This window comes from Panthera onca, chromosome E2 (assembly GCF_046562875.1).
Source record: "Panthera onca isolate mPanOnc1 chromosome E2, mPanOnc1 haplotype 2, whole genome shotgun sequence".
Taxonomy (NCBI): Eukaryota; Metazoa; Chordata; class Mammalia; order Carnivora; family Felidae; genus Panthera; species Panthera onca.
In genome coordinates, this window is record NC_138353.1 from 42,180,509 (window position 1) to 42,207,318 (window position 26,810).

At 36.7% G+C, this 26,810-nt stretch overlaps 1 protein-coding gene across 6 annotated transcripts in view; it reads right to left on the reverse strand.

The window, feature by feature from the left end:
* Positions 1 to 26,728, reverse strand: part of TERB1 (telomere repeat binding bouquet formation protein 1) — a 46,371-nt gene extending 19,643 nt beyond the window's left edge. For 3 of the 6 annotated variants that reach the window (XM_078438851.1, XM_078438848.1, XM_078438852.1), the window contains exons 1-11: positions 26,224 to 26,726; positions 25,643 to 25,718; positions 22,369 to 22,431; positions 13,506 to 13,616; positions 13,193 to 13,321; positions 11,166 to 11,297; positions 10,040 to 10,100; positions 9,833 to 9,948; positions 9,611 to 9,733; positions 2,038 to 2,190; positions 8 to 139 (exon numbers count right to left, since the gene is read on the reverse strand). In XM_078438851.1, the coding sequence (XP_078294977.1) occupies positions 8 to 139; positions 2,038 to 2,190; positions 9,611 to 9,733; positions 9,833 to 9,948; positions 10,040 to 10,100; positions 11,166 to 11,297; positions 13,193 to 13,321; positions 13,506 to 13,616; positions 22,369 to 22,399 (988 nt within the window). In that variant the 5' untranslated portion in view covers positions 22,400 to 22,431; positions 25,643 to 25,718; positions 26,224 to 26,726. Of the gene's footprint in view, positions 1 to 7; positions 140 to 2,037; positions 2,191 to 9,610; positions 9,734 to 9,832; positions 9,949 to 10,039; positions 10,101 to 11,165; positions 11,298 to 13,192; positions 13,322 to 13,505; positions 13,617 to 17,040; positions 17,167 to 22,368; positions 22,432 to 25,642; positions 26,191 to 26,223 lie in introns of those variants that run through there. The other 3 variants (XM_078438853.1, XM_078438849.1, XM_078438850.1) reach the window with 3 other exon arrangements.
* Between the last annotated feature and the right edge of the window lie 82 nt (positions 26,729 to 26,810).

Here is a 26,810-nt window from a genome sequence, read left to right on the forward strand (position 1 = left end):
TACTTACCACAATCCTCTGTGCAATGACCAAGAGTAAGTATGATGCTAAATTTTTCTCCTGAATCCAGACTTTCATGAAGCAGTAATGTCAAAAGTTTTGAAACAATCTGATACTTGGATAGTATTACTCCAAAAGTAGCTATTAGTATAAAATAGAGGGAAAAAAGTATAAACTTCAAACTCATAACTATATATATATATACACTATATGTCAGATCTTATCCTGGGAGAATGATCTCATAACTATATAATATCTAACATTCATATCTCATATAATATCTAATATGTATGTGTATGTGTATATAAATAAATACATTGTAATAATATGGTGATTTACATAGTCCTCATTAATCCCACTTCCCAAGATAGGGACAGTTTACTAAAGCCTATTTTATGAAGAATGGTTTCTTCTCAATTATCCTGCATAATGCTATGAGTATGAAGTAATAATACTACCTCCCTAAAAGCTGAATATGCTTACTCTCACTTTATACACCTGTTCTTATCTAGATGCACTATAGACCTTCCTATGTAACTAACTCCTGCCTGTAACTGAAATACATTATTAACTGCCATGGTTCTAATGTTAACGACACAGTGAAGCATCCCTGAAGCTGTCACAGTGAGATATAACAAAATTCAAGAAGCTGCCATTTTGTTATATTTCTCCTAACAGCATTTTTAACAGAGTTCACCCAGTGTCTAACAATATTGATATCAATAGTAAGGTTGTAAAATTCTTCAAGGTACTAGATCTTAATCATTTTTGTGTCTCTAGAGCTCACTAAGAGCCCAGCACATAGCAGGCCCTTAAAAACTGATCTTTGGGAATGCAAGCTGGTGCAGCCACTCTGGAAAACAGTATGGAGTTTCCTCAAAAAAACTAAAAATAGAACTACCCTATGACCCAGCAATTGCACTACTAGGCATTTATCCAAGGGATACAGGTGTGCTGTTTCAAAGGGACACATGCACCCCCATGTTTACAGCAGCACTACCAACAATAGCCAAAGTATGGGAAGAGCCCAAATGTCCATCGATGGATGAATGGATAAAGAAGATGTGGTATATATGTACAATGGAGTATTACTTGGTAATCAAAAAGAATGAAATGTTGCCATTTGCAACTACGTGGATGGAACTGGAGGGCATTATGCTAAGTGAAATTAGTCAGTCAGAGAAAGACAAAAATCATATGATTTAACTCACATGAGGACTTTAAGAGACAAAACAGATGAACATAAGGGAAGGGAAACAAAAATAATATAAAAACAGGGAGGGGGACAAAACAGAAGAGACTCATAAATATGGAGAACAAACTGAGGGTTACTGGAGGGGTTGTGGGAGGGGAATGGGCTAAATGGGTAAGGGGCATTAAGGAATCTACTCCTGAAATCATTGTGGCACTGTATGCTAACTAATTTGGATGTATATTTAAAAAAATAAAAAATAAAACAAGTCAAAATAAAAAAATAATAACTGATTTTTTAAAAATCACCTACTTATTTTTCAGTTTTTTGTGAATGTTAAAAGCATTGGTTATTACAGAGATTTACAGACTATCATTCCTCAGTGTCTGTACATGTGAGAAGCAGCCATGGGTTCAAGTCTGAGTCTGCCACACACTAGATATGGTTGGGTAAGTCAGACCTCATACTTATTAGAAAGAGGCATAACTTAATTCTTTATATAATTTTTTAAAATCTATAAATTGGGTTTTCCATTCCTTATGTTTCCCAAATGTCCATTTCTAACTTAAAGTTTTTAACTTAATATTGCTCTTTTGTGTTGAAACAAAGGTTTAGAAATAACAGAATCTTATCTTGATTCTATCATTAGACAAAGTCAGAAGTCCTAGTTTTGAACCCTTAGGGAAGTCATAACCTTCATGGGAAAACAAGGACTTGGAGATTCCTTCCACATGTGAGAAAGTGGAAGTCCAAACCATGTTTGTGTTCCATCTACCATTTCAACACCTACCATGTTGAATTCAAACAAAACGCAATTATATAAAAATTACTAAGCATGTTTACTCACGATTATCAGCAATACACGCATCCACTGTCTTTGTCACCACCACTGCAAGCTTAGCACTGGAAACAGTCTTGTGTGAATCAGATTCCAGTTGCACAAGAACTTGAGACAATACATCCAGTCCACCCACAGATATAAAGTATTTCTGAACAAATGCTTAAGGAATAAAGTAGCAAGACTATTAATATCGCAAACAAGTGTATGGTTCCATTCAATTATTTTGCACTAAATATGACATTAACTTGACTTTTTCAAGTACTAAAAATCCCAAAATTAAAGAATGAAAAAATCTAATCTTTACCTTTAATCATAAAATAGGTCATTTACTTAAGTAAGAAATGCACTTTCACATGGAACAACTACACACACAGTACAGTGCTTCTCATGTGTTAGATATCTTTCTTATTTAGCAAGAACTGGTATGTCTTGCAAGAATGGCATTAGTAAACTCAAGTCCTTCAATAGAGCTATGAAGAATAGATTAATTCATTTAGTGTGATATTGCAATTAGCAAGCTGCCTATTTTCTGAATTCCAACTTAACTCATTCCTTAGATTGCTTGAATCTACAAAGGGCAAAGTAATTTAACTATTCCAAAAGAACACATATTTTATCCATCTTATTTAAGCATAATTGTTTTAGTTCTTAGAACATAAAATTATAACATATTATTGAGAGTCATAACAACTATTCCAACCAAAGACTCAGTGAAAAATACATTTTTTAAAAGTCGAAGTGTCTTGTTCCCCCATTGAAAATGATTCTGATGGGAAAGTATCCCAAGGGTCTGTGTATTCAATAGTCTCTACAGCCCCTATCCCAGCAGTGGGCTTATAACAAATGGATACATGGATTAATGATTATAATTCTGCCACGAACCTTCTTCCCAGTATACCCTAGTACTACAAATTGAGCCAAGATGATTTAAACAAAAAAATTACTTTTTGTATTGTTCAACAAAACACAAAGATCTTAATCTAAAAAAACATCATGTTCAGAATTTTCTACATTTGGGAAAGGAACTGTTAGGAAATGTTATCAAAGGATAAGCAAACATTTTCGATATTATGGAGACTCCAAAACAGGTTTCTTTACTGCAAAATATTTTCATTAAAAAAAAATTCTTGAAAAAAGAAGTATTTTTATTTTTATATTTACTTGTTTTATGGGGGGAGAAGGAGAGAGAATGCATGCATGAACAGGGAAGAGGCGGGGGGGAGAGGGGGGAAAGAATCTCAAAGAGGACCTACACCTGCAGCACAGACCTGACATGGGGCTCGAACCCACAAACCGTGAAATCATGACCTGAGCTGAAACCAAGAGTCAGACCCTTAACCAAATGAGTCACCCAAGTACCCCTAGGAAGTATTTTTAAATGCTTAAATGAAAATGGCACTGTATTACCATGATTTCTAGTTATGGCCCATGTAATAAAAATTTATAAACACAAGAACATCCTAGTCTACACTTGTATGCTGAATATTTCAAATTTCATCTTATATTTCACACCAGTTTGCTGACAGTAATGAGGTTCTAAAATTATTATTCATCCAAGTTGACTCTTAGATAAAAAGGAAATGTCAAAGCATCATGGAGAGAATCCAATTTTTGGAATTATAGAGCTAAGTTCCTTTGCATGTGAAACATGACTATTTGCTTTAAATGTGTGAATACAGAAATATACCAACAACATGTGAGAAAGTTCTAGTTGCTCCACAACCTCATCAACATTTAATATACTAGCCTTTTCCCTTTCAGCCATTGCAGTGAGTGTGTAGTGGTATCCTTTGGGTTTTAGTTTGGATTTCTCTAATAACCAATAATTCTGAACATCTTTTCAAACATTTTTTCAATGCTTATGTATAATTTAATATTCATATCTCCTTTGCTGACATATCTGACCAAATCTGGCCTCTTTTTTTTTTAATCATTAGGTTGTTTTTTTGTCCTACTGATTTGTAAGAATTCTCTATATATCTTAGGTGTAAGTTCTTTACCAGGTGTACATTTCACAGATATTTTCTCCCAGTCTATGGCTTTCCTTTTCAGCTTTTAATTTCAGTGAAGTCCAATTTATCATTTTCTCTTTAGTGGCTCATACTTTCTGTGTTCTAAGAAAGCTTTGTCTTCTCCCAAGTTATGAAGATTTGCTCCTATGTTTTCGTCGAGAAGTTTTGAAGTTTTAGTTCTTACATCTAGGTCTATGGATCATTTCAGGTTCATTTTTGTATACAGTGTAAAATTAGGGTTGAGATTCATGTTTTGTGTATGGATATCTACTCTTTCCAGCACCATTTGTTGAAAAGATTATCTTTTCCCACATGGAATTATTACGGCACCTTTGTAGAAAATCAACGACTATCTATGTATGGGTCTATATATGGGCTATTTTGCTGCATTGACCTAATATGTCTACACTTACATCAATGCCACACTTTCTTGATTACTGTATAATAAGTATTGAAATCAAGTTATATAAATCCCATAATTTTGACCTGTTTCAAAAAGTTTTGACTATCCTGGCCCTCTTGCATTTCCATGTAAATTTTAGAATCAGCTTGTCCGCCAATTTCTACAGCAATGCCTGCTGGTATTTTGATGGGGAATGTCTTGAATCAAGAAATGAAATTCAGAAATGACATTCTAATAATACTGAGCATTACAATCCATGAGTGTAGGGTATCTCCCATTAACCTAGGTTTTCTTTATCTCAGCAAAGTTTCATATTTTTAAGCATATAGACATTGCACATATTTCATTAAATTTATCCCTAGTTTTGTGGGGTTTTTTTGTCTTTTTTTTTTTTTTTTTAAGTAGGCTTCACACCCAGCATGGAGTCCAACTTCAGGCTCTAACTCACAATGCTGAGATCAAGCCCTGAGCTAAGATCAAGACTCAGACGCTCAACTGACTGAGCCACCTTGCTACTATTTAGAAATACAGTTGATTTCTGTATGTGACCTTGGATCCTACAACCATGCTAAAATCATTTATTCATTCCTACAACTTTATTTTCGATTCTTCAGACAATCGTGTCAGCTATTAATAAACACTGTATTTTCTTCTTCCTTTTCGATCTCTATGCGTTTTTACTTTCCTGCCTTATTTCACTGGCTGAAATACCCAGTAAAATCTTAAAGTAATGAGAGTGGCTATCATTTTTTTTCCAATCTTGGCAGAGTGGGGAAGGAGGAGGGGATTAAGTTTTTTACCATTAAATATGCTAGCTGTAGTGTTTTGTAGAGGCCCTTTATCACATTGAGAAGTTCTGTCTATTCCTAGTTTACCAAAAGTTTTTGTCACAAATACATACTGAACTATGTAAAAGCTTTTCTTATATCCTTTTAGATCATCATATAGTTTTTCTTTTCTGTCATCGTCTGTGAAAATGGTGAATTTTCCAATGTTGAACCAATCTTGCATTCCTAGGATAAATGCCACTTGGTCATAATATATTACCTTTTCTATATATTACTGGATTTAATATTTTTTATGTTAAAAGAATGTTTATTCATTTATTGAGAAAGACAGAGTGGTGGAGGGGCAGAGAGAGAGGGAGAGAGAGAAATCCCAAGCAGGTTCTGCACTGCCAGTAAAGAGCATGATGCAGGACATGACCTCACAAACCGTGAGATCACGATCTGAGCCAAAATCAAGAGGATGCTTAACCAACTGAGCTAACCAGGCACCCCAATGTTTTTTTAATTTTAATTTATTTAAAAAATTATTCATTTATTAAATTTACATCCAAGTTAGTTAGCAGATAGTGCAACAGTGATTTCAGGAGTAGATTCCTTAATGCCCCTTACCCATTTGGCCCATCTCCCCCTCCCACAACCCCTCCGGTAACCCTGTTTGTTCTCCATATTTAAGAGTCACTTAGGCTTCATCCCCCCTCCCTGTTTTTATATTATTTTTGCTTCCCTTACCCTATGTTCATCAGTTTTGTACCTTAAATTCCTCATATGAGTGAAGTCATATGATATTTGTCTTTCTCTGACTAATTTCGCTTAGCATAATACCCTCTAGTTCCATCCATGTGGTGCAAATGGCAAGATTTCATTCATTTTGATTGCTGAGTAATACTCCATTGTATATATATACCACATCTTCTTTATCCATGTGTCCATCGATGGACATTTGAGCTCTTTCCATACTTTGGCTATTGTTGATAATGCTGCTATCAACATTGGGGTGCATATGCTCCTTCGAAAGAGCATACCTGTGTCCCTTGGATAAATACCTAGTAGTGCAATTGCTGTGTCATAGGGTAGTTCTATTCTTAATTTTTTGAGAGACCTCCATACCATTTTCCAGAGTGGCTGCACCAGTTTGCATTCCCAACAGCTGTGCAAAAGAGATCCTCTCTCTCTGCATCCTTCCCAATATCTGTGGTTGCCTGAGTTGTTAATGTTAGCCATTCTGACAGGTGTGAGGTGGTATCTCATTGTGGTTTTGATTTGTATCTCCCTGATGATGAATGATGTTGAGCATTTTTTCATGTGTCAGTTGGCCATCTGGATGTCTTCTTTGGAGAAGTGTCTATTCATGTCTTTTGTCCATTTCTTCACTGGATTATTTGTTTTTTTGGGTGTTGAGTTTGGTAAGTTCTTTATAGATTTTGGACACTAACCCTTTATCTGATATGTCGTTTGCAAATATCTTCTCCCATTTCTGTTGGTTGCCTTTTAGTTTTGCTGATTGTTCCCTTCACTGTGCAGAAGCTTGTTATTTTGATGAGGTCCCAATAGTTCATTTTTGCTTTTGTTCCCCTTACCTCTGGAGACATGTTGAGTAAGAAGTTGCTGCGGCCAAGATCAAAGAGGTTTTTGCCTGCTTTCTCCTCAAGGATTTTAATGGCTTCCTGTCTTTCATTTAGATCTTCCATCCATTTTGAGTTTATTTTTGTGTGTGGTATAACAAAGTGGTCCAGGTTCATTTTTCTGCATGTTGCTCTCCAGTTTTCTCAGCACCACTTGCTGAAGACACTGTTTTTATTCCATTGGATATTCTTTCCTGCTTTGTCAAAGATCAGTTGGCCATACGTTTGTGGGTCCATTTCTGGGTACTCTATTCTGTTCCATTGATCTGAGTGTCTGTTTTTATGCCAGTACCATACTGACTTGATGATTACAGCTTTGTAATATAGCTTGAAGTCCGTAAAAAAAAATTTTTTTAAATTAAGCTCTGTGCCCATCATGGGGTTTGAACTCATGACCCCAAGATCAAGAGTCACATGCTCTACCAACGGAGCCAGCCAGGCACCACTGATTTGTTAATATTTTCTTTTTTTTTTTTCTTTTTTTTTTGGGACAGAGAGAGACAGAGCATGAACGGGGGAGGGGCAGAGAGAGAGAGGGAGACACAGAATCGGAAACAGGCTCCAGGCTCCGAGCCATCAGCCCAGAGCCCGACGCGGGGCTCGAACTCACGGACCGCGAGATCGTGACCTGGCTGAAGTCGGACGCTTAACCGACTGCGTCACCCAGGCGCCCCGATTTGTTAATATTTTCTTAAGGATGTTTGCATCTATGTTCATATATAGTCTTCTTGTAATGTCTTTTTCTTTTTTAAAAAAAACGTTTGTTTATTGGGGTGTCTGGATGGCTCAGTTGGTTAAGCGTATGACTTCAGCTCAGGTCATGATCTCACGATTCATGGGTTTGAGCCCCGTGTCAGGCTCTGTGCTGACAGCTCAGGGCCTGGAGCCTGCTTCAGATTTCGTGCCTCCCTCCTCTCTCTGCCCCTCCCCCACTTGCTTTCTCTTAGTCTCTCAAAAATAAACATGTAAAAAAAATGATTTTTTTAATATTTATTTATTTTGAGAGAGATAAAGTGCGCAAATGGGAAAGGGCAGAGAGAGGGGGAGAGAGAATCCCAAGCAGTCTCCTCGCTGTCAGCACAGAGCCTGACATGGAGCTTGATCCCATGAACTATGAGATCATGACCTGAGCCAAAAACAAAAGTCGGACGCTTAACTGAATGAGCCACCCAGGCACCCCTCTTGTAATGTCTTTTTCAAGCTCTAGTGTGGGAATAATTCTGGTCTTTTAAAATGTGTTGGGAGGCATATCTTGTACTTCCATTTCCTGGTAATTAATGTAGATTTTTTTTTTCTCTAAATGTTTGGTATAATTCGCCAGTGAAGCCATCAGGGCCTGGAAATTCCTGTTTTAGGTTTTAAACTACATATTCAACTTCTTTAATACATATAATAATATTCAAATCATCTATTCTTTTTCATTTTAGAGAGAGAGTGCATGCACATGAGCAGGGAAGAGGGGCAGAGACAGAATCTTAAGCAGGCTCCCAGGCTCAGCAGAGAGCCCAACACAGGGCTCAAACTCCAGACCCTGAGATCATGACCTGAGCCAAAATTAAGAGACAGACACTCAACTGACTGAGCCGCCCAGGTGCCCCTGGAAGGTATCTATTTCTTCTGAGTTGGTGTTTTTCAAAGAATTTGTCTAGTTCCTGTTGGTTGTCAAATTTAGTAGCATAAAGTTGTTTCTATTATTCCTTAATTATCCTAGTATCTGTTAAGATCTAGAGTGATGTCACTTCTTATTCATGATATTAGTAATTTGGGCCTTCTTTTTTTATTTTGTGGTTAGTCGGGCTAAAGGATCCGTTTATTGATCTTTTTAAAGAATCAGCTTTTGGCTTCACTGATTTTCCCCTGCTGTGTTATTTTTCTATTTCATTGGTTTCTGATATTCTCTTTATTATTTCCTTCTTTGAGTTAAACTTGGTTTATTTTCTAGTTTCTTAGGTGGAAACAAATATAAATTGATTTGAGACCTTTCTTCTTTCCTTATGCAAACTATAGTGCGAAAAATTTCCTTCCAAACACTGCTTTTGCAGCAACCCAGTTTTTTTTTTAAGTTTATTTATTTATTTTTGAGACAGAGAGAGAGAAGATGCACAAGCATGAGTGGGGGAGAAGCAGAGACAGAGGGAGAGAATCCCAAGGAGGATCCATACTAGTGGGGATCAAATTCATGAACCATAAGATCATGACCTAAGCTGAAATCAAGAGTTGGCACTTAACCGACTCAGCCACCCAGGTGCCCCACAGCAACCCAGTTTTTTCATGTTGTGTTTTCATTATCATTCAGTTAAAAACATTTCTAATTTCTTTATCATTTATTTTTTCTACTCATGGTTTTGTGGTTATTCTTGTTTTTGGTCTTTGTTTTAGCATGGACTTGTTTAATTTTCAGATATTTGGGACTTTTCTAGATGTTTTATTTTTATTCATTTATAATTTAATTCTATGTAGTCAGAGAACACCCTCTGTCGGGTTTTAGTTTTGCTGTCTAGTTGTTCTGTTTTATGAGGCTATCTGGGGAGATTCAAAACTATGCTGCTACCTCCAGTTTCCCAATCATCTTCCTAACAATGTCTCCTTTCAAGATTTTCCCATCTGCAGTAGTCTAAATGCATTCAAAATGACCCAACTTACTATAATAAAATTATTCCATTAATTCAATTAATTCAATAATTAACTCAATAGTTTCTGTTATGCTTTGAAATATGTTTCTTCAAGTGTAATTAGACATTAATGAATACTTACTGTTATTTGCAAGAGTAAGCCCAATAAATGAGCAAACAGGGCGAATTACCTCAGGTGTGATGCAATTTATTAGCCAGTCATTAGCATATGGAAAAAGTGAACAGCAAAGCATCTGATTTTCATCTGAAAGAAGACAAAGTCACTTGTGTTTTAATATATTTGGAAAACATCAGTTCATTTGTTTTTATTTTATTTTAATATTTAAATATTTGAGATAATTACCATTTTGAGGATTGTTGACACAGACACATAAAGTACTACACACTGAAGACCATAACTGATAACTCTGGAAAACATTTTTATCTGACAAATTCAACTCATATTTTGAAAGAACTGTCCTATTTGGTTAAAAAAAAAAAGAAGCAAATTAATACAAATGAGCTAAAGTCTTAAGTAGTGAATAATAACAAGAAATTTATATTTGCTTACCTGAACAACTGTGTCAGAACTGTAATACAACCTGTTTCTCTCACAAGTGTCTGTCCAGTCCCTTAAAAAAACAGCCATATTAGCACACAAATATGACTTTTGCTTATAAATAATTTTGTAGAGGGGCGCCTGGGTGGCTTAGTCGGTTAAGTGTCCGACTTTGGCTCAGGTCATGATCTCATGGTCCATGAGTTCGAGCCTCGCGTCGGGCTCTGTGCTGACAGCTCAGAGCCTGGAGCCTGTTTCAGATTCTGTGTCTCCCTCTCTCTCTGACCCTCCCCTGTTCATGCTCTGTCTCTGTCTCAAAAATAAATAAACGTTAAAAAAAAAAAATTTAAAAAAAAATTTTTGTAGAAATGAAAAACATTTAAGTAATATTTCTAATAAATAACTTTTAATCACTTTAAAGTAGTACTAAGTATAACAGAGAATTACAGTAGATAAAAATCTGTAATCACAATTATTATGGAAAATACATTACCTATGCTTATAGAATGACAGCATTCAAATTTCCTCCAAAAATGAAACAAAATTTTAGCCACAACCTACATGAAATTTTAGGCCATTGTTGGCTGATATAGTAAACACTGTAACTAAATGGCTAATTCAGTGGAAAATCAATCAAACTAATCATCAAATGTCTCTCTTTTGCTTTTAAAGCTGTTCTTTTTTTAATGTTATTTAAGTAACACAAATCACTTTACTATTTATTAAAATTAATAAATATCAAACAATATATGCTATTCTCTTTTCTTTAAAGCTAGTAGTTCTCAGGGGCACCTGGGTGGTTCAGGCAGTTGAGTGTCTGACTTTGGCTCAGGTCATGATTTCTCAGTCAGTGAGTTCGGGCCCCGTGTCGGGCTCTGTGCTGACAGCGCAGAGCCCAGAGCCTGCTTTGGATTTTGTCTTCCTCTCTCTCTGCCCTTCCCCTGCTCATACTCTGTTCTTTCTGTCTCTTAAAAATAAATAAACGTTAAAAAAATTAAAAATAAATAAATAAATAAATAAATAAAACTAGTAGTTCTCAGAAGTTAGTGAGATTTTTTAAAAGATACTGATATAAAAGGAACAACTATTTCAATTTATTATTTTTAAATGTTTCTGCAACATACAAGAATGTACTTACTATTATTTGAAACCAGCACCAATATGACATAGACAGACATTCTTTTCAAATTTGTGTTTGAATCATTATTAGATAAGAACCAAGTTAAGTCTTCAAACAATTCTGAAGTGCACAAAGTCTGCTGACAAAAAACTGAAAAATGAAAAAAATATAATTTCAATTTCTATGCATTAGCACAAGTTTTAAAGTATGCTAAACAAAATATAAAGTTGCCGACTGGGTGGCTCAGTCAGTTGAGCGTCTGACTTCAGCTCAGGTCGTGATCTCACAGCTTATGGGTTCGAGCCCTGTGTCGGGCTCTGTGCTGAGAGCTCAGAGCCTGGAGCCTGTTTCAGATTCTGTGTCTCCCTCTCTCTCCTCCCCTAACCCACTCACATTCTGTCTCTGTCTCTCACAAAAATAAATAAATCATTTAAAAAATTTTTTTTAAAAAGCAATATCTTAATCAGAAGTATACTTGATTGAGGTGCTACAACATGTGCACAATCCCTTAGAATTTCTAATAAAAACCTAACTAAAAAAAAATTAAAACATAAAAATTTAAGATGAGTAAGTAACAAAACATAGCAAGAGAAAACTTTTAGAAAATTCATAAACCTGCTTTAGAAAATAGAGACAAGATACTTGTGCTATTAAGGACTTTCTAAAAATAAAAATATCTTTCCAAAAAGCAAACATGATACCTGACAGTAGGTGTGTGTATATGTGTATGTGTGTGTGTGTGTGTGTGTTATAATAATGCAATACAAAATTTTCAAAAAATAATTTGAGGGGTGCCTGGGTGGCTCAGTCAGTTAAGCATCCGACTTTGGCTCAAGTCATGAACTCATGGTTCGTGGGTTTGAGTCCCGCGTTGGGCTCTGTGCTGACAGTGTGGTGCCTGGAGCCTGCCTCAGATTCTGAGTCTCCCTCTCTCTCTTCCCTCCCCCGCTCATGCTCTCTCTCTCTCAAAAATAAATAAACATTAAAAAAATTTTGTTTGAATAATAATTTGAGGGGGCACCTGGCTGGCTCAGTCTGAAGAGCATGTGATCCTTGATCTTGGGGTTGTGAGTTTGAGGGTGTATAAATTATTAAAAAAATAAACTTTAAAAAAATAAAATCTTTAAAAAGGTAATAATTTGAACACAGAGGTATAATTAGTATTTGATCCAGTATTTAGAACCAGCTATTGGACATTCTCTCAAAGGCAAAGACAATGTCTTATTTATCCCAATGACTAGCACATAGCTTGGTTCTTACCAAATGATGAAGAAATATTTAATGGATGGAAATTTAAGGATAGAAAGTTGTTTGACAAACTAAAACTTTAGATTCAACTTCATCTTGGCTATACTACAGAAAAATGTTTTGACCAACATGAATTTCTATACCCAGAGTATATTTTTCTATACACAACATGTTGTAGGTTATCTTCGTCTTTTGATTCAAGTACTTAGATATATAATGAACTTAATAGAAAAATCAAAGATACATATATGCATATTCAAATTCATGAAGTACAAATAGTATCTTAAATCAATGTGAAAAAGATCTTTTTTTAATGTTTATTTATTTTTTGAGAGAGAGAGAGACAGAGCATGAGTGGGGGAGGGGCAGAAAGAGAGAAAGAGAGAGAAAAACAATCTGAAGCAGTCTCCAGGATCTGAGCTGTCAGCGCAGAGCCCGACATGGGGCTTGAACTCATGAACCGCGAGATCATGACCTGAGCTAAAGTCAGACACTTAACCGACTGAGCCACCCAGATACCCCGAAGTTTCTTTATTTAAAGAGAGACAGAGAGAAAGAATGCATGTGGGGGAGGGGATAGAGAGAGGGAGAGAGAGAGAATCCCAAGGAGACTCCACACTGTCAGTGCAGAGCCCAATGCAGGGCTCAAACTCAGGAACTAGGAGATCATGACCTGAGCCAAAGTTGGATGCTTAACCAACTGAACCACCCAGGCACCCCTAAAATTACTTTTTAGTAGTCTGTTAAAATATAACACGATGCTTGAAGGATAATGAAAAAAAGTTCTCATATTTTACCATTTTGTTCCGCAACAGCTCCTAATGTATATAAGGCTGCTTCTTTTACCATGCTATGTTCACTTGACTTTGCAAGATTTCTTATAAACATCAAACCACCAATTTCTCGAAAGTAAACACCTGCATTACCTACAAGATGTACAGACAAAAGAGAACATAAATGATATTATGATTCTTTTAAGGAGAAAATAAATCACATGAATATAGTAACATAACAAGTAGAGTGAGTTGAAGAAAAAGAGCTATGCATATTTCATATTTCAAAATACTAAAGAACTACAATCACAGATAAAAATTCACTATCACATCTTACTGTTTTGTTGACAAATTGAATGAATAGTGACCAAAGCTTCCTTTTGTGAAAAAGGGTTGTCCATTTGATACTTCAGACACTCCAACAGTAAGTTCAGATCAGTCTTCATTTCTAAAGAACAAAAATTTCACTTTTTTAAACCAAGTGTTATCTTTCAAACACTAACCATTTAAATTTCACTTTTTAAATACATATATTTATCATGTCTGTTTTCAAGATGAGTACATATTCCTTTTATAATCTATCCAACAGTAAAGATAAAAAAAAAAAAAAAAAAAAGAAAGATGTTCCTTAAATAAAAGAACTTGAAATGAACTTCTTGTAATTATTTGATTTTCCCCTCACATGAAATATAAGAATAGAAAATCCATGGGGTGCTTGGGTGGCTCAGTCAGCTAAGCATCCAACTGCAGCTCAGGTTGTGATCTTGCAGTTTGTGAGTTCAAGCCCCGCGTCAGGCTCTGTGCTGACAGCTCAGAGCCCAGAGCCTGCTCCAGATTCTGTGTCTCCCTCTCTCTCTCTCTCAAAAACAAATAAAACATTAAAAAAAATTTTTTTAAGAACAGAAAATCCAAATGCAGTATTATTCTCTTTAAATAAAGCTACACTGGTTTAAATATCTGCCATTTAGAAATAAAGTGAATGAAAATGAAAATACAACATATTAGAATTTGTGGGATGCTACCAACAGTATTTGAGAGGAAATTTACAACACTAAATGTTTATATTATAAAAGAAGAAAGGTCTCAAATTAATGACCTCAGCTTCAACCTTAAGAAACTATAAAAACAGTAAATTAAACCCAAAGTAAGTAGAAGGAAGGTAATAAAGATCAAAGCTAAAATCAATGATACTGAAAGCATTAAAACAATACAACTGGTTTTTGAGAAGATCAATAAAACTGATAAACCTCTAGACAAACTGATCAGGAGAAAGGAGCAAAGACACAAACTACAAATATCAGAATGAGAGATAAGGCACCATCATAGATTCTATAAATATTCAAAAGATAATGTTATGTGCAACTTCATATCTATAGATTCAATGGCTGAATGGTGAAGTGGACAAGTGAAATTAACAAATTGCTTTGAAGATACAAATTATCTCACCCAAGAAGAAACAGACAACCTAAATAGTACTACATCTATAAAAGAAATTGAAATCGTAGTTTAAAAACCTTCCTGTGAAGAAACCTCCAAGTTCACATGGCGTCATTTGTAAACTCTCCCAAATGTTTAAGGAAGAAGTAATATCAACTCTACACAAACTTTCCCCAAAAGTTTGGAGAGAAGGAACGCTTCCCAACTTGCTCTATGAGGTTAGCCTTATCCTTATACCGAAACCAAAGCCATTAGAAAGGAAAAAAAAGAAAACTACAGACCAATATCCTTCATGAACATTCATGTAAAAAGTCTAAACAATTTTAGCAAACTGAATCTAACAACATATTAAATAATAATACATCATGAACAAGTGGGTTTATCCTAAGAATGCATAGTTGGTTAAGATTTGAAAAATCAATTGATGTAATGTGATAAACTAACATGGAAAGCCATATGATCACCTCAATAGATGCAGAAAAAGCATCTGATAAAATCCAACATTCATTTCTAGTTAAAAAAAAATTTCAGCAAACTTGGAATAGAAGAAAAACTCCTCAACCTGAAAAAGTATATCCACAAAAACAAAACAAAACAAAAGCTCTATAGCAAACATAATACTTAATAGAGAAAGACTGAATTCTTTCTCTCTGAGATCAGGAATAAGACAGAGATGTTTAATATTATACTGGGGAGTGTATCATTCTATTTAGCATTCCACTTAATATTGTACTAGAGAACCTAGCCAGTGCCATCAAGTGAGAAAGAAATAAAAGGCATTCAAATTGGTAAGAAGGTAGTAAAACTATCTGCCTTCATGTACAACATGACCTTCTATATAGATGACCCGATGGAATCTACAAAAAAGCTACTAGACTAATAATGGAGTATAGTAGGATTTCAGCATATCCATTTAACATACAGAAATCAATTATATTTCTATATCCCTGCGGTAAAGTAATTGGAAATTGGTGTTTAAAAACAATGCCATTTATAATAGTATCAAAAACATGAAATAATTAGAGATATACCTAACAAAAGATATAAACAACATGTATACTAAAACCTCAAAAATATTGCTGAGAATTATTAAACAAGATTGAAATAAAGGGAGTGAAACACCTTTTTCATGGACTGGAGGACTAAATAGTAAGATGTCAATTCCCCCAAATTGATCTATAGATTCAATTTAATCCCAACAGGCTTTTTAAAAATATGAATTGACAAGATGAACCCAAAATTCATATGGAAATGCAAGGGACCTATTAGCCAAACAATTCTGAAAAAGAAGAATAAAGCTTGAAGACTAAAACTATCTGATTTCAAGACTTCTTATAAAGCTACAGTAATCAAAAGAGTATAGTATTGCATTAGCATACACAAATAGATCAATAAACTAGAATGCAGTCCAAAAATAAACTCATGCATATATGAATAGCTGATTTTTTACAAAGGCACAAATGCAATGCAGAGAAGAAAGGATAGCCTTTCCAACAAATGATGCTATAACAAACAGATATCTGTATTCAAAAACGTAACAAACCAAACTTGAATCAAACCATATACAAAAAGAAACTCAAAAAGGATTCAGATGTAATGTAAAATCTGGAACTATAAAACTTTTAAAAGATAACACAGGAGAAAAACTTTGCTACTTGGGCTTACATGAAAATTTCTTAGACACAGTATTATTAATACAATCTGTAGAAAAATAATGAATAAATTGTATTTCATCAAAATTTAAAACTTCATTCTCTTAGCAGTATTTTCCTTTAAAAAAAAATTAATGTATTTATTTCTGGGGGAGAGAGAGAGAGAGAGAGAGAGAAAGAGAGAGACAGAGCACAAGCAGGGGAGGGGCAGACAGAAAGGAGAACACAGAAACTGAAGCAGGTTCCAGGCTCCGAGCTGTCAGCACAGAGCCTGAAGCAGGGCTCAAACCCGTGAACCACAAGATCATGTCCAGAGCCAAAGTCGGACACCTAACTGGCTGAGGCATCCAGCACCCCAATAGTGTTTTCTGAAGTACAGAAAAGACAAACCACAAATGCAGAAAATCTTTATAAAACACATAGCTGATAAAATACATACATCCATAAAATATAAAGACATCTCAAAACTCAACAATAAGAGAACCAGCCCATAAAATAATGGGCAAAAGATCTGAACACTTCGATAAAAAATGTATACAAGTATCAAATAAGCACATGAAAAGATGATTAACACCATTAATCATTAGGGAAATGTAAATTAAAACCACAAGGAAATCCTATTACATGCCCACTAGACTGACCAAAATGTAAAAAGGCTGACCATAAAATATTTGGCAAGGATGCAAAAGAAGTGGAACTCTCATGTATTGCTGGTGGATACATAAAATGGTACAACCACTTTGAAAGTTCAGCAGTTTCATAAATTGTTAAACATACACCTACCATTTGATCCAGCCATTTCACTCCTAAGAATTTACCCAAAAGGAAAGCAGGTTATGTGTCCATACGAAGACTTGTACACAAATGTTCATGGCAGCATTGTATGTAATAGCCAAAAACTGAAAACACCTGAAATGTCCATCAACAGATGAATGGATAAACAAATGACCATAAAATGGAATACTACTTAGCAATAAAAAGGAATTAACTATTGATATACACAACAACATGGATGGATCTCAAAATAATTACGCTGAGGGAAAGAAACTACACACAAAGAATATGTATTGTATTACTCCATGTACTGAAAAAAAAATTAAACTACTCTATAGTAACAGAAGGCAGATCAGTGGCCGTTTGGGGAAAGTGGGTCAAGGAAGGGACGAAAAGAAGTATTATAAAGATGCATGAGGCTATATTCCCTATCCTGATTGTTGCTACTGTTTGCATGGATGTGTGTGTGTGTGTGTGTGCGCGCGCGTGTGTGTGACTTATCAAAATATAAACTTGAAATATTTATTTGCAACTAAAAATGAAAGATAATCATTTTCCCATAAAATTTTTTACCATACCCTTTAAACAATTTCTTCTCTTGGTTTTAAGGATTTTAAGTTGTATGTAGATTTTGACATAATGCTTGAATTAACATTTAAAGTTCTCAAAGATAGGGGCACCTGGGTGGCTCAAGTTGGTTAAGCTTCCAACTTTGGCTCAGGTCATGATCTCACGGTTCATGGGTTCAAGCCCCGGGTCGGGCTCTGTGCTGACAGCTCAGAACCTAGAGCCTGCTTCAGATTCTGTGTCTCCCTCTCTCTGCCCCTCCCCCGCTCATGCTCGCTCATGTGCTCTCTAAGTAAAATAAAAACATTAAATAAAATTTTAATAGAAAAATTTTTTTCAAAAAAAAAATAAAGCTTTCAAAGATAAAGAATGAAGACAGGACATAAAAGTACAGAGGAACACACTAAAAGAAACTTAGATTTATTGTCAATATTTAGTCTTCCTCTTAAAGGAAATTCAACTGACAATTTGGTTTAATGAAATAATTCATGATCCAATTTGTTAGTGAAAAACCATAATACAAAGGTTATCACTAAGTTGTCTTGAAGCAACAGCAATCATTTATTGATCTTATTCTACATTAATAGAAACTGTAAAAAGGTTAGTTTGCCTGTATGGGTTATCAATAAACCTCTCATCAGCAACAACATGCCAAACAGGATTTTTGATGGAGCATAGTGATTTTCAATTCTAGGCACAACTGAAGAAAACAAGAAACTTCTTTATGTATTCCTCTATTCTCTCCTATACTCCCCTCTCATATTTTGATACTTTCTATTATAATCCCTCCCTTCCCAAAGCACCTAATGACATCTACGACTCAAGTTTTATCTTCCCCAGGCTATGAAACCTAGTTTCTTCAATAATTCCTGAAGAAAATGAACAAAAACTCAAGAATATACAATACAAAAGCACAAGCAATAAAAGAAAACTGGATAAATTGGACTTAAAATTGAAATTTTTTGAGCTTCAAAAGATATCATTAAGAATGTAAAAAGATAATTCACATATAAGGAATGGAAGAATATACCTATAAATAAGGTATCTGATAAGGGGCTTGTGTTCATAACATATAAAGAACTCTAAAACCTCAATAATAAAAAGATAATCCAATTAAAAAGCAAAGAATGGACATTTCTCCAAAAAAAGATACACAAATGGTCAATTAAGTATATGAAAAGATGCTCAACAGCATTAGTCATTAAGGAAATACAAACCAGAACCACAATTAGAAACCACTTCACATCCACTAGAATGGCTACAATCGAAAAGACAGATTATGTCAAGTGTTGACCAAGGATCTGAAGAAATTGGGGCCCTTATACATTGCTGCAGGAATATAAAATGGTACAGCCACTTTGGCAAAAAGTCTGGCAATTCCTCAAAAGGCTAAACATAAATTTACCATAGACTCAGCAATTCTACTACCAAATATATACCCAAGAGAAATGAAAACCTATGGCACACAAAAACTTACACATGAACATTCATAGCAGCATTACTTGTAACTGCCAAACAGTGGAAACCCAAATTTCCACCAACTCTTAAATGGATAAACAAAATATGATATATCCATTCAATGAAATATTATTTGGCAATAAAAAGGAATGAAGATACTGGTACAACTTGAATAATTCTTGAAAATATTACACTAAGGGGCGCCTGGGTGGCTCAGTTGGTTAAGCATCCGACTTCGGCTCAGGTCACTATCTCACTGTCTGTGAGTTCGAGCCCCGCGTCGGGCTCTGTGCTGACTGCTCAGAGCCTGGAGCCTGTTTCAGATTCTGTGTCTCCCTCTCTCTCTGACCCTCCCCCGTTCATGCCCTGTCTCTCTCTGTCTCAAAAATAAATAAACGTTAAAAAAAAAATAAAAATAAATAAAAAAATAAAATATTACACTAAGTGAAGGAAGCCAGTCACAAAAGCCCACATATTCTATGATTCAATTTGTATGTCCAGAATAGGCAAGTCCAGAGACAGAAAACAGATTAGTGATTGCCTACAGTTGGGAGGGGGGTGTGATTGCTAAAGGGCATAGGGTTTCTTTGGGGGTGATAAAAATGCTCTAAAATTGATTGTGGTGATGGTTGCACAACAGTGTGAATATATTTAAAATAACTGAATTGTATACTTTGGTTGTTTTTCTTTTAATGTTTATTCATTTATTTTGAGGGGTGGGAAGAGGGGCAGCAAGACAGGAAGAGAGGCCCAAGCAGACTCTGTGCTAACAGCACAGAGCTTGATATGGGGCTCGATCCTATGAATCGAACCATAAGATCATGACCTGAGCCAAAATCAAGAGTTGGATATTTAACCAACTGAGCCACCCAGGCACCTCTCTTCAGTCAAGCTTTTAAGATGAGTTAGGTATTGGGGCACCTGGGTGGCTCAGTCGGTTGGGCAAAAAACACTTAATTTTAGCTCAGATCATGATCTCAAGGTTCATGAGATCAAGCCCAACATCAGGCTCTATGAGCCAGCTTGGAATTCTCTCTCCCTCTCTCTCTGCCCCTCCCCCTGCACATACTCTCTCTCTCTTTCTCTCAAAATAAGTAAACAAACTTTAAAAAAAAGAAAAAAAAAGAAAAAAAAAGAGTTAGGTATTCATAATGTCTCCAGATCCTTATTTCCCACCTAAACGTCAATATACTGCAATCTGTCTGAAATATATTAAATGTACTGTTTTTTTTTTTTTTTTTCAGTTTATCTATTTATTTTGAGAGAGAGAGAAAGGGGGAGTACAGAAGGGGCAGAGGGGATGGAGGAGACAGAGAATTTCAAACAGGCTCCACACTGGCAGTGCAGAGCCTGACACGGGACTCGAACCCACGAACCGTGAGATCATGACCTGAGACAAAACCAAGAGTTGGATGCTTAACCAACTGAGCCACTCAGGCACCCCTACTAAATTGACTATTAATAAAACAAATGGCCTCCTAAATACAAAATCTAGTGGACAATTCAGTCATCATCTATGGACACTTGACACTGAATAGCTCAAGCAATCTCTCTCATGGAAGTATTCTCCTAAAGCTGATTTCCAAAATTCCACATTCCTGACTCTCCATTCACCTTCCTGAAAAGTTTTTCTCACACTATAAATTTGAAGGGGTATGTGCACCCCACCAATGTTTACAGCAGCATTATCAACAATAGCTATCAGACTATGGAGAGAGCCCAAATGTCTATCAACTGATAAATGGATAAAAAAGATGTGGCATATATATAATGGAACATTACTCAACCATCAAAAAAAAAAAGAAATCTTGTCATGTGTAACAACTTGGATGGAGCTAGACAGAATGTATTATGCTAAGTAAAATAAATCAATCAGAGAAAGACAAATATATGATTCCACTCATATGTGGAATTTAAAAAGCAAAACAGATGAACATATGAGGGAGGGAGGAGAAGAAAGGGAAACACACCACAAGAGACTTAACGATAGAGAACTGAGGGTTGATGGAGGGAGTTGCATAGGAGATGGGCTGGATGTGTGATGAGGATTAAGTGGGGCACTTGTGATGAGTAATGGGTATTGTATGTAAGTAATGAATCACTGAATTCTACTTCTGAAACCAATACTGCACTGCATATTAACTAACTAAAATAGGGGTGCCTTGGTGGCTCAGTAGGTTAAGTGTCCAACTTCGGCTCAGGTCATGATCTCATGGTTCATAGGTTCAAGCCCCACGTCAGGCTCTGTGCTAACAGCTCAGGACCTGGAGCCCGCTTTGGATTTTGTGTATTCCTCTCTCTCTGCCCCTCTTCCACTTGTGCTCACTCTCTCTAAATTAAACATTAAAAAAATTTAATTAACTAGGGGTGCCTGGGTGGTTCAGTCGGTTAAGCATTCAACTTCGGCTCAGATTATGATCTCACAGTTTGAGTTCGAGTCCCACGTCGGGCTCTGTGCTGACAGCTGAGAGGCAGGAACCTACTTTGGATTCTGTGTCTCCTCCTCTCTCTGACCCTCCCCTGCTCGTGCTCTGTCTCTCAATAATAAATAAAAGTTAAAAAATATTTTTAAAAAATTTAATTAACTAAAATATAAAAAATTAAAAAAAAAATACATAAATGTTTTGGGATGCCTGGGTGGCTCAGTCAGTTAAGCATCTGACTTCAGCTCAAGTCATGATCTCACAGTTTGTGAGTTCAAGCCCCGTGTTGGGCTCTGTGCTGACAGCTCAGAGCCCTGGAGCCAGCTTCTGATTCTGTGTCTCCCTTTCTCTCTCTACTCCTTCACCTTTCACGCTCTCTCTCTCTCTCTCTTTCAAAAATAAACAAACGTTAAAAAAAAAAAGAAATGTTTTTCTCAGTCTTTTTTTGAGGGCCCTCTTCCTCAGCCAAATCCTTATGTGATGGTGTGCATTAAGGAACACCATTCCCCATCCTTTTCTTTTTTAATATTTAATATTTCTGGTTAACCTCCTCCATGTCCATGGATTTAATTTCCATCTTTCAAAGGACAACTCTAAAATCTCTATCTCCATGCATACTGTCATGGTGGTTCTCTCAGATTCCCAATATTCTTGTCTATGTCTCTATTAAAATGGCTATCATACGGTATTCTAATTATCAGCATGCCTTTTCCCATCAGAATGTCAGTGTCCTGAAATCAGTGTGACATGCAGGGTAGATGCACAATAAATATGCATGTAAATTGTTGAATGATTCTTTCATTTCCTGGATCCTGTGAGATAATCTGCAATATATCCTACAAATAGATTATAAAATTAATTCCAGATATATAATCCATTAATTTCTCACCTTGTATCTTCTTTGTGTCTTCACTTTCCATGCTTGTCTGTATTCTTTTTCCTTATATTTCATCTATAAAATAAAGATATTTTCTCAATTTAAATCAATGTTTGAGAATTCCAGAATTATAAATGCAAAAGTGTAGGGAAAAAACAATTTTCCTGAAGACAGAAGAGCAGGAACTGAATCTACAACTTATTAAATATGTGATACTGGGTGTGCTTAAGTTCCCTAAGGCTCAGTTTCCTCTTCTGTAAAATAGGAAATCCCTACTTCATAAAGTTGTTACAAGAATTAAATTTGAAAAATACATAAATGCATATGGCATTCTTAAGTATTACAGGCCTTCAACATAGTTTATTAAGTAAATATACACTTTGGTTGACTGAATCTAAATGACCCTCTTGTGGTTCTGCTTCCTTATTTTCTTTTCTTTCCTGTAAATTTTCATCCCATCATTTCTGATTGGTCACTCCATGAATTGGAAATTTAAAACACACACACACACACACACACACACTTTAGAACTGCATTTCTCTACACAAGCTAAGCTTAATACTAAAATTTTGTTTTTCAACAATCCATGGTTTTTTCTTTTTTTTTAATTTTTTTTTCAATATATGAAATTTACTGTCAAATTGGTTTCCATACAACACCCAGTGCTCATCCCAAAAGGTGCCCTCCCCAATACCCATCACCTGCCCTCTCTCCTCGCCCCCCCCATCAACCCTCAGTTTGTTCTCAGAATCCACGGTTTTTTCGACATAGTATTCCACTATTAAGCTAAAATCCTTGTTGATATACCACTTGTTAGAATTTTTAAAATAACTGGGAACCCTGATATGGCATTTCACATGCTAAACTGATTTTTTAGAAAAACTATCAGAGTCCAATTAACTTCTTAAAGCAATGAATCAGGACTCACAGAACTCTAGAATTCTTTTTTATTCCAACACTACATGGTTAAAAGGAGACAGCTACTGGGGCACCTGGGTGGCTCAGTTGGTTGAGCACCCAACTTTGGCTCAGGTCATGATCTCGCAGTCAGTGAATATGAACCCCAAATCCGGCTCTGTGCTGACAGCTCAGAGCCTGGAGCCTGCTTCAGATTCTGTGTCTCCTTCTCTCTCTCTCTGCCCCTCTCCAACTCATGCTCTCTTTCTGTCTCTCACAAATAAACATTAAAAAAAAAAAAAAACTAAAAATAAGAGATAGCTACTTATCCCTTCTATTTTTTTCTCACTCTCAAAATGAAAATAAAATTCCCAAATAAAAAAATTAATAGTAAATGTGATAATCTTTTATAAAATAATATATAAATGTATACCAGGTTTGCCATATTTTTAAACCTAAATATTCCATTAAAAGAAGGATGCTTGGGTACATTATAGTATATTTACAGGATACTGTTACAAGAATACTGATGTTTACTTGAAATGTTTAATAACAAGGAAAAATGCTTGTGTTACAATTAATCAACAATGGCAGGACTCAAGCTTTTATCTACAGCATGATCCCAATTATGCAGAGGAAATCATAAAATAAAACTACATGGAAAACAACATGTTAACACTTGTTTTAAGCTGGTGGTTCTATGGTGTCTTATCCCACTTTTTCTATTTTTCACAATTTTTATAATAATAAAAGCTTCGAACATTCAAGTCCTATAACAGGCCAGGCTATGTTCTGTAAACCTTACAAATATTATCCTTCTAGTTTTTACAACAACCCTAAGAGGGAGTTATAAAGATGAAGACTGACAAGGAGAGGGTAAACAATTTGCCCAACTCCAAACAGCTAGTGAGTGCCAGAGCTGGAATGAGCACCAAGAAAATCTGAGGCCATGCCCTACACTCTTATCCTCTACTACACCTTCTTCCATATGTAAACATGCATTACCTTTGAGAAAATGGGTTAGGATTTGGAATAGGAAGAGTAAATTAAAAAAAAAAAACACTTAAAAAAAATGGACTATGGACTACATGTATCACATGTGGAGGTTTTTTTGCTTTGTGAAGGAGTATAAGGACTATTTCTTTAGTTTTAATTAGTCAACCTATTCTGCCTTTAAATATAATTTTATTTTTACAAAGCTTTAAAAACTAAATGTATTGAAATTGAAACTGACAGAACACATTACCTTCTATTCCCCTTTGTCTTTCTTATATTGTTTTCTAATAAATGACACAATAAAATGGAACTTTCCAGGGGCTCCTGGGTGGCTCAGTTGGTTAAGCATCCCACTTCAGTCATGATCTCATGGCTCATGAGTTCGAGACCCACATTGAGGCCTGTGCTGACAGCTTGGAGCCTGGAGCCTGCTTCAGATTTTGTGTCTACCTCTCTCGCTCTCTCTCTCTCCCCGTCCCCTGCTCGTGCTCTGTCTGTCTCTCTCTCAAAAAAAAAAAAAAAAAAAAAAAAAAAATTAAAGTTTTCCAAGTACCTAGTAGCATTAATACAAGTCATTTACTTACAGCTAAGTGCTTAGAAACATCAACAGCAAAGGGCAAGTTATCACTTTCTAGGGATAATTATAAAACTATATTTTAAATTATGAAATATAGACTATTCCCCAAAACAAAAGCATCTGTTCAATAAAACAGACAGTGTTTTCAGTAATTTAGTGAAGATGCAAATTGTGAGAAGCAAGATTGCAAAATTATCTGCTGTATTCTCACAAGGGGAAAAAAAGGATTTTTCCAGGTAACAGAAGAAACTATTCCATTTACAGGTTTAACTCAAGGTACTCCCCAAAACAGTGCTGTTAAATTCAAATTTAAGCAAGAAAACTATCTGAACGTTACTCTTTTACTTGGCATAGAAAATGTTAACATGAAAAGCTTTTTTGAAATTTAAGTACTACCCCAAAATATCAGAACGATAAATGAAATCTTTCTCTGTAAGGCTGGCAGGCTGAAAATCCCACCACTAAATGCCGTCACTAAGTTCTTGACAGTGGATGCCCAGCTTGGACTCACGCACAGTAGAAATTTTCCTGAAACTAGGGGAGACAAGGGGGAAAGGGCCAATAGGCAAAAAAAATTGCTGTTACAGTTTAGCTTGAGAAATAAGAGGTGCAGAAAACAAGCTGAGTGAGGGTACGAGGAGCTCACTCTGCGTTCACATTCCCAGACTCAGTAGACTGGAGCAGCCTTTATGCATTAAAACTCATCACCTCTTCCCAGTTTGCACAGGAAGGCGATGCCCGATCTTTCCAAGTAGGGAAGGCTACCCCCACCCTCTTTTCCCAGTTTGCACTCATTAACACCAAGGCCTGGCTCACCTAAAGAGCTGGGAGAACTCCTTTCGAAGAGCAGTGGTCTTCCCCAGGTTCGTGTTAGACCAGGACTCTGCAACTCCTGCCAGGGACCGGGTACCGGTTAAGGGCGTGAGTCCCGCCCCGCCACCGGCGACTCCTGAGCAGCGGGCGCGCCGCTCAAGTGCTGTGGCCCACGCGGTCGGGCCCAAGGTCTGAGAAAGGGCCTCACCAGTGGTTCCCAGACCCTCCGATACACCAGAATCATCTGGCGAGAGGCCTCTGGATCCTCAAGTACAATCAGGGTCGGAAACTGCCGGGCTCCAGAGGCCTGACCAAATGGTACGTGGCAATTCTCTTTTTCCCATGAGCTGCGGTGGGGGCTGCGGCCGGGGTCGGCCGCTTCCTGAGGAAGGCCCCTTCCGGCCAGTTCAATCCCCTCAACGGGTTAGGAAGGGAATAGGGAGGCATCCCTCATCCCAGCCGCTGTGAGGGCCGACCGGGGCCTACTGGCTGCAGTCTACCTTCCACAGGAGACCACTGACAGATTCCGGGGCGGGGGCAGGGCAGGGCCCGAACGCGCAGGGAGTGGAGGCCGTGACCTTTACCGTCAAGCCGCGGCGTGCCGTTTCTGTGCTTCCTCCCTCGAAGCCCGCCTACAAACAAGACGCTCCACTCCGTTTCCCGCTCAGCAGGCCAGGCATACTTCCGCTGGGCGGAACTGGGACTTCCGGCCGCTCTCGCCCGCCCACACGCGGTGTCTCCCCACAGACAGACGCACCCCGAAGTCCCCAGGGCGGGTCGTGGGTAGCAAGAGTACGAATGCAGTGTCCACGAGTGGTGGAAAGTCACAACGTGGAGGGGAAATCTTCTGAGCTCATCGCTCCGGGTTTTTAGGGCTTTTCTTTGCTCAGAGGGGCTTTCACCACAAGGAGTTAGGAGAGCCGGCTCCAGGTCCATGAGACCAGGTCAGAGACTGTGGCAGCAGGGCACAGCATGGGTTAAGGGGCCCTTCGAGCCCCAAGCCTGGCCCTCAGTCCTCTCTCCCAATCTTCTTGTCTTTGTTTTCTGATAAAACTATACATCTGAAATATCTGCCTTTTCTTGTAGTCATGGTTGGAAGATGTCCTTTGCTAAAATCTACACATGGGATAAATTCATTATTTAATTAAGACTGTAAGAAAAAATACACTTA